A 13,815-nucleotide genomic window follows, 5' to 3' on the forward strand; every position below is an offset into this window, starting at 1 on the left:
AGCATTTCCTCTTTAATACCAGAGGCAAATGGAGAATTTTGATATACACTCTCTATGCAGGCCAGAGGGGTTGTGGTTGGGACTCTTGGGAGGCTTGGTGGTCACATATTTTGTTCCTTTGCATTTCCACGGGAAAATCCACCTGATTATGACATGTTTTTATTACTTTTCTTAAAGTCGCTGTTTGATTTTAGGTAGAAGAATGAGCAAGTTTTCAGGTGGTGAGTGTCCTAACGAACAAGAAGCAAGTTTTCCGGCAAAAAAGCCTGTATGGAAAAAAACTGGCGTTCGACTCTCCCGTGCAAAACGATGGATTAATTCGTATTTATTTTGGTAATTGAATTTAAATAATGGAGATTTTATCGGTTAATAAAATGCAAAGCCTTTAAGTACTTTATAAAAGGGTCCCGATTATGAGACGTTGTTTGCGGTGCGTTCAAACAACATTATTGCGGTGTAACTTTATTTTCGTTGGGCGGATTTGTGCGGTGTAGACTATAAGATTTAATTGATTTTGTCTGAACTAGATTAAACTTGACATGAATTCGATATTTTATGCAAATTTCAATAGGTCCGAATATTAATACTTAATATTTTTGTGCATCATCTGAGGCGTTCACTGAAGTATAAAGTTTGTTCATGTCATGGTTGATTTTGATAATTGTAATTTTTTTATAATACTTAATACTCGTTACGTTTCTTAAGTTGTAAAACTGCCCGTGAATAACTAGGTACTTAACAGTTTGTTTAACGTAATCGCTGAAAACTTTTTATCAGTTTCTCTTTTTGTAGAGGTAAAGATCCCCCTTGGTCCTTAAATTCCCAGGGTCCCCATTAGAAAGAAACTCAAGAAACCTAGAAACTTTTAGACACTTCTAGTGAAAGATAAACCACCAGTGTCTCAAGTTCAGCATGAGGAACGCAAACCATACAAACATTGTGAGATTTATGTAGTTGCGATAAGTGTTGTTTTTCAATAAAAAATAATCGGACACTGTACGCACGTATCAATAGTGAAGGTTGTTTAATATGTCGTTGACACTTGGAAATAATTAAGATTAGTATGAATGATAACTTGCTTGAATGAATCTTCGTTGTATGTTGTAAATAATTTGCAATTCACGTAATAAAATAAAGTTTATGGGCGTGTATAAAACGACCTTTTAAAACGTGTTTTGGTACTGTATAATTCCACGCAAGCGATACCCTAGCTAGGTCATAGACTGACCTAATATCTTAACTAGACGTTATCAACGTCTGATAATGTAATTAGGTATGCAAAATATTTTGTCTCCGCGTCAACTCCGAACTGCGATAGTACTGAACCGGATTTGTACAGATCACTGTTCATTTTGGCAGTCACTGGTATTTTATACAGTGGTTTTAAGGGTCATTTTGCAATAATTTTATATTGATGTGCTGTTGTTTGTACATCGATCTCTTTCTGATACCTCCATTTACAATACTTACATGCGAGAGATATTTGTTCTAGTATTACCGTCATATTTGAACAGACATAACTGAGCGATTGTCGTTAAAGCAGCGACATAATTCTAAAGTATTTGTGCAGTTCGTTGTGCAGTGATTAGATAATTCAAAATGACCTCCAGTGAAGATTTTAATCGGCAGATATCTTTAAATAATAATCACACCCAAATACAAAGTAAGTCTGTAGGTTTTTTTTTTCAAATATAACCCATAAGGGTTTCGATTTCAACTAAATCAAAATTGATGATTTTTAAGAATCGATAATAATCTTTATAAATATTCGCATATTATGATAATATCTATCGATTCCCAGGACCATTATAATCACAAAATAATAACCAAGTGGAAACACCCTCATCTGTGAAAAATATAATTTATAGTTATTAAAATTTATATTCACCTCATTTCATTTTACAGAATTCAAGAGCTTTGTTTTAAAAGACAAGTCTGTAGAAATAACATTTGGAAATGGCAGTATTATAAAGTTTGAAGATTGCTGGTTACGGGACAATTGCAGGTAATTAATAAATTAAAAAAACCGGCCAAGTGCGAGTCGGACTCGCACACCGAGGGTTCCGTCGTACAAACGTAACGGTTTACAATTTATGACGTATGAAATCAAATTACTTACTAGATATCGTTCAAACCAATTGCATGGTAATGCGTAATGCACATCATATTTTTTTTTAGTTTTAATATTATCTTATTTTGGAACTTACAGAGAGGGGACACATTTTAATCACCATAATATTTAGATTGAATGACGATTGTGTTGGTCTTTGTTTTGGTTTAACTAGTTACTGTGCCTAAAAATTTTAAAAGGTTTCGGATTTTTCTGTTAGGTTACCTTAAGCTATTGTTACAAGCTTTTTTCATACCAAAATTCAAGATTCAATGTCAGCGGGAAGAAGTCTTTAAGTTTTGATTCCGTTGCGAGTAGTGGCGAATTTCAAAATATGCGGTATGATTATAGGTAGGTACCTACCTCAGCGTTTTGAATTTTTGCGTTGATTTAGAATTTTTCACAGTTTAGAGGCAATTAGATTTAAGAAGTGTTTGATATGAATTTCAACTTTAATATCTCTACGCGTTCATGTGAAAAAGGGTAGGTAGTAAGTTTATAATTATTAAAAAAATATTTTATGTATCTTCAAATTTATCATTTTCGCAATTTTTCCTTTATCTGTACTATATAACGTTGCTTCGTGCCGAATTTCAAGATTCTGAGTTCACGGGAAGTACCTTGTAGGTTTTGATTCCCTAGCGTGTGACGGAAATTCGTCTAAGGTATCGGTATAAACTGCTGTATCTTTTGATCGCGTTAACTTAGAAGTTTGATTTTTTCACTGCTTAAAGGGACAATAGACCTAGGTATTTTGTATAAATTTCAATTTGATACCTTTATTTGTTCGTGAGAAATAAGGTAGTAAGTTTCGTTTTATTAAAATATTTTTATTATATTATATAACTAAAAAAATGTGATTTTCGCAATTTTTCCTATATTAGCATTATATGACAATGCTTCATGCCAAATTTCAAGATTCTGAGTTTACGGGAAGTATCCTGTAGGTTTTGATTCCTTTGCGAGTGTCGAAAATTTGTTGAAAATGTCGACATAATCGGCTGTATCTTTTGATTGGCTTGGCTTAGAAGTTTGATATTTTCACAGCTTAAAGGGACAATAGACCTGAGTATTTCATGTGAATTTCAGCTTGATACGTCCACGCGTTCTTGAGATAAAGGGTCTTGACAGACAGACAGACGGACAACAAAGTGATCCTATAAGGGTTCCGTTTTTTCCTTTTGAGGTACGGAACCCAAAAAAAGTTAAAAACTAAATCTAAATAATTTAGGGCGATAACGATGGACATTTATTAATTATCTGGTTTGTTGGTACTACTTGGTCTATTGGTTCGAAGGCAATAAATACCTACATTTTTTTATTTTATTTATTTTTACTTATTTAGAAGGATAACCTGAAACATGCTTTAGTATACATATAGAAAACGCAGTTCTCATACTTAAGATTACAAATTAATGTTTCAACATTTAGTTAGGAGGATACATACGAGGTGCTTACTGACGTGTTATTCACACTGAAACCTTTTTTCTACACAATCTATGTTATTTTAAATATAAGTAGGCGTGATATAGGCCTCCTGTAATATTTGTTAAATACGAGTAGACATAACGTAACTAACGATGTTTAACAATTTCGTTCTCTTTCCGTAGGTAATATTATTATATTGATGAAACATTGCTTAAATATTATTATTATTTATCTTCTTTAGAAATGTGTAAACAAAAACATCAAATATTCAAAAGGTTTACTTACTTTATACTTATTTTTGGAGTGTTATTTAAAAACAACACGGTAAACACACCGAGAGAGTACCTAAATGTAACACAAATATTTTTGGCTTTTTCGTCCTTGATAGGAAAGGAGACACGCATCGCTTACAAATGTATTTCTAATGACACTTTTGGACCGCGCCAACAGACTTTAGCAATTTTGCGAAACATAAGTCCTCTTGACATAAAATATTATATGGTTCTAGTTCATCATCATCATCATCATCATTTTCAGCCATAGGACGTTCACTGCTGAACATAGGCCTCCCCCAATGATTTCCACAATGGCCGGTTAGTGGCGGCCTGCATACAGCGCGTTCCCGCAAGGTTCTAGGTTTTAGTTATTACGATAAATTTATCTTTGATTACGGGATTATTCCCACCTCTTCCGATCAATAAAAACCCAACAATGAAGGTCAAGTTTAATCCCGGTTTCAGTTGATTATTATAAACTTTTACACAACGTTGTCGAAGTCTAATGAAGTCAATTCCACATCTTTTTCAAGAATTGAACGATCTTTCTCAGTAAACAACTGTTCTTCCCAGTAACTTGAAATATACAGATGGTTTTTTAAACTTGATTCGTTTGAGCAAAAAAATATAAAATAGGCCTTTACAGTCAAGTACCACCAAGTGGCCTTTATAGTCAAGTAAGCAGGCCGCTACCAACCGGGCAACATGGAAAGCATTGGGGGAGGCCTATGTTCAGCAGTGGATGTCCTATGGCTGAGATGATGATGATTACAGTCAAGTGGCAGTTCATAACACTGTATTAAAAATTTTAATATCATATTAATAGTAATACTATAATTAAACTAAATTAATTTATTCATTTATTTTACAGATGTGGAGAATGCTATAATGCGGAAACATTTCAACGTTCGAAACACATTGTTGATATACCAGATTCCAATATTAAAAGCTTTTGCCTTGATGACTCAAAGCTTCGTGTAACTTGTAAGTATTTTGACAATTCGTGTTGTAAATGAATGATAAAAACATCCCTCTATTGGTGTTTTGTTTCATTTATAAACTAACTTTGATGAATTTTGGAATGTGGACCAATTATAGTGAAATGTAAGGTAAGGATATGGTCTTGGTATTAGAATATTCTACAGAATATGCTATCGATACCCTACTATTAATACAGTAATTATTAGTCTTAAAAACATAGATGGCAACGTTACGTAGTTGTATAGATACCTAGGTACACCTTAATTCGTAATTTACGGATATACCTAAGTACAATAGAGTACATCATCAAGATCATTTTAAGCTTAATGCTAATCACAAGATACTTGTCATAACTTTAAAATAATTCAACAGCGTATCTGTTTTTATTGTCATAAAATAAACATTTCTTCTTAACTAATATAAAATTATTCTGACACAGGGGACGACAAACACGAATCGTTGTATTATCCTGATTTCCTGTATCAATTCGACTACACGAGGTGGATCAACAGTCGTAGATTGAAGCCGAAGCTATGGGCTGGCGAATCTGTCAAGGATATGGTGGCCGAGGTTCCAATGGATGAGTTTTTGAACACAGAAGGCGGCGCCAAGAAAGTGTTCCAGTCTCTTCTGGACTATGGGATCGCTTTGATAACAGGAGTAAGTAATTGTACAGACAGTATTATATTAGGTGCTATAACAAATGTTCAGTTTGATGTGCTGTGGACTATACAAAGAAAGAAACAAAATTTGAAATCGGAGGCTAGATTATGAATTTTGAAAGAAAGAAAGAGTTTATTTGGTCCAAAATCTTATAAATAAGACAATAGAGGCAATAGATCAGATCCGGATAAACCAAAATGGCAACCACTCAGAATGTGTTTTTCTCTAGGTAAGAATCTAGCTAGAACATAAAGGCAGGTTTTCGTGATATCGGGTTATTCGGGATTTTTCTTAGAAATTCTTTGACGGCACGATGATATCCGACTGAAAAATGTTGCATTTACCTATTCACTCGTATAGGTAAACTGATATTTTTTTTATTTGTTTCCGTGGATTCTACATAACCATAATATGTATTTAAATGATACGTCGCGTTGGTGCGTGGGCAAACTTGACCTGCATAAATATGAAAGCATTATTAACGTGACCTACTACGAGTAACATTACTGGCAAAAAACTGTTTAGACTGAAATTGCTTGCTAGCGATAAGACAGCATGAATCGTACCGTTGGAAAACTTGTTGTATTTCTAGCTACCGTAAATTCTGCGCGGTGTGCAATAAAGAATTCTATGTCCAGAAAAATAAGGTAATTTGTAAAATGTCCGCAAGGTTATGACATGATGTCATAATATGTTTAATACGACAAAATGTATTAAGCACATTTACATAACCGCTATTACGAGCTTGTCAGAGGGTCAGAAGATTAATGACCGGCAGGGCCGTACTTGGGCGCTAGGGCTCCAAGCCCTGGAGCTTCTGCACGAAGGCAGTGCACAGTGCAGGATGAATACGGAATAAACGACCCAACAAATTGTACGCGCATAGACATGATGACAGTTTCATTTTTGTTGTGATATTAAAATAGACCTCTCTATAATAGAAACATGGGGTAGAGAATTGCATTTTTAATTTGGAGCATTCGATAACATTTAAATATAATAATAATACCTATTTAAATAACTTTAGTGGTGGTAATAGGCAATTTGTTATTCAATTTCGAATAGTAATTCTAGACAAAGGATAGGTATTAGGTGCCTATACTACACTATGGTTTTACTCGGCTGTGTAAGCTATATTTTAAGGCTGCTAATGAGAGAAGGTAACAATACAGCTATGGAGGAAACAATGTGTCTCGATTTCATAACACGAACGCTGAATGTAAGGCGTGTCACGTCGTAAATACATAGATAAATAACACTTTACAATAAATAAATAAATCCCATAGTAAACAAAGATTACAACTATGCATTGCCATAATTAATTTAATTTAATTTACATTAAACTTAATCTAAAAGGTAAGTCGTTTTGGGGGCCCCATAATTGTGTTTTTAAAGAAATCCGGCCCTGACGTCCAGTCTACTCGTACATCGTACAATTACTCCGTGTAAATAATGCCCGAAAGTTTTATCATTCATACCCGTGTGATTGGAATTCAATTTCGTCCGGTCGATTGCGAAGTAAATAAATACTCGTAGTAACTGTAATTTATGCGGAAATGATTGGATCAGCATCCACTTTAAAGTTTTATTACCTATCGGTCATATTCGGAGTAGTTTTAATTATTGTATTCTCTATTTTATTGTATTATTGTAGTTGCTATAAACGCGATTTTGTAGCAAAATTAATTTGAAGTGCTGTCGACTGAAAATTACAATACCATCTCCTCCAATGAAACCTCACACATTGAACTCTCGGTATTCCGATTCCAATATAAAATTGGCCTAACAAGAATTTAATATCGGTACCGATATTCCAGGGTGGGTGTAATCAAACCAACTTTTGGTAAGGGTCCAGACCCGATTGGAGGCAAAATGTCCCATTCGTAATATTCCAAATACTTTGTATTTCACGCGAACTTATCACATAGTTCCTTCATGTGGAAAACAATTTAATATCTAGTGACGAGGGGTAAGCCAAAACAGTATGCTTAAACGTTTGGGAATCGTGTTAGCTACTGCTCTGATTTAAATGTATTGGAAATTGTGTACTACTCTTCAGTAAAAATTATAATCAGTCGCACTAATTAATATGTACTTAGTTTCATCATTGGGATATAATACAGGACCGGTCGGTGTGAAAATCCTCGGGGGAGGCCTTTGTTCAGCAGTAGACGTCATTTGTGTGAAACGATGTGTGGAATATAATTATGAACATTTCATTAACATTTTTCAGGCGGAGCCCACCTTAGAAGGGACGGAGCCAGTATGCAAAGCCTTGGGAGGAATCCAGAACACATTTTTTGGGGGCATGTGGGAGTTCTCCACGACAGCATTCCACGCTGATACCGCGTACACTAACTTGCATTTGGATCTCCACCATGACAGCACCTACTTTACTGAGTCAACTGGGTAAAACTTATAATCCTATAATAATACTATGAATGAATGGCCGCTGGGGCAGGAAAGTTCTTGAGTGGCGACCACGAGCCGGAAGACGTAGCGTGGGCAGGCCACCCACTAGGTGGACCGACGATCTGGTGAAGGTCGCGGGAGGTGCCTAGATGCGAGCGGCGTAGGACCGGTCTTTGTGGAAATCCTTGGGGGAGGCCTTTGTCCTGCAGTGGACGTCTTTCGGCTGAAACGAACGAACGAATATTATGAATATGATAAGTTGCAAAGATAGATGTTTGTTACCATTTCACAAGAAAACTGTTGGAGTTTTACTTATTTATAATATTACACGAAAGTTACCGTTTTTTATTCACCAATTTAAAAAAGTCTTTAAGAAAAAGGAGTGCCAAGAATGTAAAAACAATGTAGCTACGTACGATACGCATAAAAATACAAACTTAACATCACACCTACTAATAATAATTACTAATTAGAGTTTTTGTGAAAAATGTGAAAAACATTGTAAATTTTGTTACCTAAAAATTTTTAAATTATAATTTTACCTTTATTGCCTACTTTAGGCCTTGTTTGAATAAATTGTACACTTAACATTAAATTTACCACACGTCGTTGTATTAACATAAAAGGAACGTTTATATTTGCGAATGTGGAACAAAAAAGGGAAGCTACCTATCATGAATGTCACTTGTCGCCAAAATAAAATATTTCTCGCAAACAAGAATTTTCGCTTTAAACGTGTATGTACATCGAGTATCATCTGTTTCTTGATATTCCAGATAATGAGGTTACTTACTTTTTCAAGAGGTCTATTTGTGACCTACTCTGTGGAACCTCCCCGTCATTATTATTTCAGTGCCAATCGAAAAAGCTTCTGCTTGTAACTGTTGGTTGCTTCCCGATTCTGTTTAGCGAACGAGACTTATAAAAAAAGTTTCGTTCAGTGTGCAACGCATAAAAAATTCCTACTTTTTTATGCAATTTTTGCCACCAAAGTTGGTTGAGTAAAACGAGTAAAACTAAAAACTCATTTATTTATTTAGGATTTTAAAAAACACTTTTACACGTCCCAGTACTAATCCTACCACTGCTTCAGGACAATAAAAGGGCCATTGGTTTGTTTTTGTTTGCCTAAAATATTGACACTTGATAGAATACTATAGAAAGGGCAGCTTCTATCGTATTTTTTTTTCTTTTCTTTTTCAACCTACAAACGTCCACTGTTGTATAAAACCTTCTCCAAAGTTTACCGGATACTACCTACTTAGTTAACTATTTAACAAACTGTCACACATTTTCCCAGTTTTTAAATAACTAAGCTTATGTGCCTGTTGACAATTTTTTGTTGCCAAATTCCTATAGTGCTTTATAAGATACTACGGTCTTTAACTTCATGTGTGAAGCCCTGTGAACATAAGAATTTTCTTTAACAATCAACTTGAAAATGTTTCTCATTTCTCATTCAGCAGTTCCGCCTTTCAAGTATCAAAATATAAATGGAGCTGGAAATTTATTTTTAAACTGAATTTTTCTCACTTCGAATTTTTCAAGTGGAAGAAAAAATGCAAAGCCCAGCTGCAAAATTGCACGTGCAATTTCGTTGCCAAACATCGACCGTAAGCTATGCTTTGCATATTAGTTTCCACGCCAACGCCTTCTGTAGAAGCCTTACACTATAAAATTATATTTTGTTGCGGCTAGACGTTAATTTTAATTTAATATTAAAGTTAGGGTGTTTTACCATGAAAGCATCTAGATAAATCAATACCTATAGATACCATTATAAATAGGTAGTACCTACCTTATATGAGTTTTATGTGCCTATGTAATTGTTGAATGCTGTGGCAAGACATAAGGGGTGCTCTTCGGCACGCCTAAAATTTTTAGTCCTAATTTCATTATGGTCTAAACATTTGACGTACAATTTTGTGATTGCCTAGCCTAGCCTAACAGTTGTAAGCAACATAACCATTTGCTCAAAACATGTTTGTTACTATTATTTTTCTGTTACCGGTTTCCTTAATTCGCAATATTTTAATTTATTTCTTTGTGTTTTAAAATTTTATAGTTTGACTTTGAATTGAGCACTTACTAGACTAAGGAAAACCGTGTACAGACCTAAACTGGAGCACAAATTATATTTTGTGACTGGAGCTTCAATGAAATTAATCGACGCGGAGTTTATTAAACTAACATCACATAACATAACAGCTATTAAAAGCCCTTTTATTTTCTTAACTAATACCGAAATTGAACATGGCACTTGCGAACAGAAAGGTGAAACTTATTTGTCTTGTAATGAGATATAAAGTACGCATTGATGTAAATGCCAGCTAAGGTGACGCGATAAAATAAAAGATGCGAGCCCCTTAGGGATTTATGAGGCTCTAAAATAAGTGTTCTGTCGACTTTGTAATAGGATATACGAATTTATATCTCTTATCGCCCTAACGCAGATTATTTTTATACTAAACGGCACTTTTGATATAATAAGTTGTGTTAATTGCTAACACACACAAATGTGGGCCACAAAAATGTATTGTATGAAGTGTCTCTACATTAATGTAGTCAATTTTTTTAGTCTTCAAATCCTGCACTGTCTCGAACACGTGGACGGAACTGGTGGTGAGACCATCTTGGTGGATGGATTCTATGGAGCAACCCGTCTGAAAGAAGACCATCCAGAAGATTTCGAATTCCTAACTAAATTCAACGTTGAAGAAGAGTTTGTGGAAAAAGAACACAACTATAGACACTCTGCGCCAGTTATTAGAATCGACACCGATACTCAGGATCTGGTACAAATTAGGTAAGAACAATGTAAAGTTCAACAAAAACCTAAATGAAAAACCTTGAATTATGTACAAAGTGATGAAATTTTAAAATTATTTTAAAATTGAATGAAAATATGTTTTTAAATATTTGTTCAAAATTCTGGTGTTTTTAAATGGAATTTGTTCCAATTATGTTAGAAAATAATTTCCACAATTTGCTTCAATGATTATGTTATCAATGTGTACCATAGCCGATACCACAAACTTTTATCTAACAATATGCTCATATTGATTTCTTTGGGCTGAAAACCCAAACTTCTAAGAAGCGTTATGATTTTTCCGTGTGTTCTATCTGATGTTCCATAAAATAGAGCTTATCTTAAGGGTAATGTGACTATAAAACTAAAGCTGAAATATATTTTGCAGATACAACGTATTCGACCGAACGGCAATGGCGTTCGAGGACGGTGAAAAATGTAGGGCTTACTATCGCTCCCTGAGGAACTTGGGCCGCTACTTTCAAGACCCGCGCAATCAGTGGCAATTCAAGCTGAAACCAGGTAAGGGAATGGTTGATACATGTTACATGGACAGAATATACTTTATTGTACACCACAACAAAAACAAAACTCATGAAAGACATCGATCGGCACAATTTAGACGGTCTTGTCGCTAGGAACCTGACTTTCAGTGTACGCAAAGTACGCATAGTTAGCAAACAGCTTGAAAAATAACAGCATAACAACCTTATGAATCCGAGACTAGTAATTACGTAAAGTGTAATAACAAACACTTTCATAACTTAACAAATTACTTTTAGCAAATCAATAGTTTTTCATTAACCGTCTTAATTGTCTTACTATAGTGATTATTTAGAAGTAGAAGTAGCACTTGATGATTTTAATTAATTACCCTGGAAATAGAATTCCTTAGAAAACATCAAGTATTTATTGTTCAGAAACCGGGAAAGAAATTAGAAAAAGTTTTTAAAAGAGAAATTTCTCAATTACTTATCACATTTTATAAAAATAAGGTTTCCGTCGAAGATAGAGCCGTTAGATTCAATAGATGCTTTTTTTACTATCAATGTTTGCACGATCCTGTAAATTCCCGTATCACAGAATGCTTGATTATTTTGCAGTAGTATGAATGTGCCCATTATATTTTCATCGTCATCATCATTTCAGCCATAGGACGTCCACTGCTGAACATAGGCCTCCCCCAATGTTTTCCATGTTGATCGATTGGTAGCGGCCTGCGTCCAACGCTTCCCTGCTGCCTTTATGATAAATACTATTAATATTGCGTTAATTACTTATGTCCCGTTACCCCTTGTGGTAAGCTAATGCTTGTGTCGCGAGCGTGTTCACCACAATAGTTCAAAGATGACGTTGTTCACTCTCGGATCTCGAACATTCAGTCCCTACCCCATTTGGTTATTCTTGCTTCAACATAAATGTATTAATGTTCCAGGGACGGTTTTGGCGATGGATAACTTTAGAGTGTTGCACGGCAGAACTGCGTTCACAGGAAAAAGGACGCTCGGAGGCACCTACGTGTCTAGGTCCGATTGGCTCGACAGGGCCCGCACCCTCGGACTCATCAATTAAATGTTGCAACATCATCAGCCTATTTATTACCAACTGCAGTTGCACGACCCTCTCTAATTTGCCGGTTACCAGAGGCAAATAGAGGATTTGGTCTTTACTTCCCACATTATTGTTTAGAAAACTTTAGTTAGTTCCTGTTCTTTTGTTTAAAAAGCTTTAGTTAGTTCCTGAATCTCTGTTTAAAAAGCTTCTTTTAGTTCTTAAAAATTACCTACTTTATTTTAAATAAATATTGTTTTGTTCAAAAATTGTTTTTATTTAAAAACTGACCACTCTTTGTAAAGCATGTTCTTTAAACAGCAGTATTATAGGTCTGGGTTGTTAGTTTGTCCCTTCTATCGTGTGAAGAGCAAATAGTTTAAGGTTCTGATATCAGACTATGTATTTTCAGATATTTATGGGTAAAAAAATCATCCAGGATACATATTATGCTAGTTTATTACTTAGCGTATTACTTTATACTTTCAGCAAGCCTGTAAAATATCTTAAACTATTATGGTAATCTGTTCAATACATTATAATGGGCTATTTCACGTATGTGCATGCTTTCCGATTTACAAGTGAGCAAAAGCTATTACGGTCACTATTATATTGCATCTGCAGTTTATGCCACTCGTCGCTCGCCACAAAATGCATCGGAATGGCCATTTTGATCGCTCCATTCGATAGTAAAATGCGTTTGTGGTAGGTAGTATAGAATTTGTTAAGGTGCATTCAATCAGAAGATTAACAAATAAGTGGTTTTTGCTATTGTGAAAAATAACAATAGAGATTGATGATGACTAAAATCTGAGGGTTTTTTTAAAACTTATTTTTAACAAAGTAGCCGAATATTATTGCTAGGTATTTAAAATGCAGTATGTAAGCAGCGCATAAACACCAAAATTAAACCTACTCGGTTGGTTTTGGAACCCAATTAGTAAAAAAAAGATTCAGATTTAAAAAAAATACTTTAAATTGTTTGTTCAAAAGGCCCATTTTCTCGGTGGGCGTGAACCGAAAATCATTAATAGCAGCAACTTTAATGATTTCAAATGTTTAGCTTACCAATTCATTAGTATCTGTCGCGGCAATCGACTAAACAGAAGAAAGGCGGATCGGTCTTGTCGCCGAGACAAATTAAGGGTTATCAACATTTATTTTATTCTGCTTACTCCAGTACCTATTTTAAACTACATGTTCAATAAGCCTAAATGTCTTATGCGTATTTTTTCATAGCATTAAATTGATAACAATTTATTATTTAATTGTAACCGACCAGCCTGGATGCAGGCAGCGCAGGACCGTGCATTATGGAAAGCCTTGGGGGATGCCTTTGTCCAGCAGTGGACGTCATTTGGCTGAAACGAACGAAATTTCATTGTAACCTAGTATTACACTCCTACTTTGTAGCCCGGTGATCTGGTGAAGGTCGCAGGAAGCACCTGGATGCGGCCGTGCAGGCAGCATCTGTCATTGTGAAAATACAGGGTGTTTGGCGCATCGTGTGCCAAAATGATTTGGCGGATAGAATGGGTCATTTCCTATATTTTCAGCCCCCATAACACGTTCCATGTCAGGCGGCT

General features: G+C 35.0%; 1 protein-coding gene across 1 annotated transcript; it reads left to right on the forward strand.

Moving 5' to 3' along the window:
• The first annotated feature begins 1,342 nt into the window (after window positions 1-1,342).
• On the forward strand, window positions 1,343-12,498 carry LOC135073646 (trimethyllysine dioxygenase, mitochondrial). Its single transcript, XM_063967802.1, has 8 exons — window positions 1,343-1,663; window positions 1,906-2,005; window positions 4,685-4,797; window positions 5,234-5,454; window positions 7,691-7,866; window positions 10,448-10,675; window positions 11,067-11,200; window positions 12,114-12,498. Exons 1-8 carry the CDS (start codon window positions 1,600-1,602, stop codon window positions 12,248-12,250), a joined length of 1,173 nt encoding a protein of 390 aa, XP_063823872.1. The 5' UTR covers window positions 1,343-1,599; the 3' UTR covers window positions 12,251-12,498.
• The last annotated feature ends 1,317 nt before the right edge of the window (window positions 12,499-13,815 follow it).

This window comes from Ostrinia nubilalis, chromosome 7, assembly GCF_963855985.1.
Source record: "Ostrinia nubilalis chromosome 7, ilOstNubi1.1, whole genome shotgun sequence".
NCBI classification, from domain to species: Eukaryota; Metazoa; Arthropoda; class Insecta; order Lepidoptera; family Crambidae; genus Ostrinia; species Ostrinia nubilalis.

Coding starts and splice junctions, on each gene's coding strand:
- LOC135073646 (XM_063967802.1), top strand. CDS start 1,600: ATGACCTCCAGTGAAGATTTTAATCGGCAGATATCTTTAAATAATAAT. Junction 5,455..7,690: donor GGATCGCTTTGATAACAGGA/GTAAGTAATTGT, acceptor AACATTTTTCAG/GCGGAGCCCACCTTAGAAGG. Junction 10,676..11,066: donor CAGGATCTGGTACAAATTAG/GTAAGAACAATG, acceptor TATATTTTGCAG/ATACAACGTATTCGACCGAA.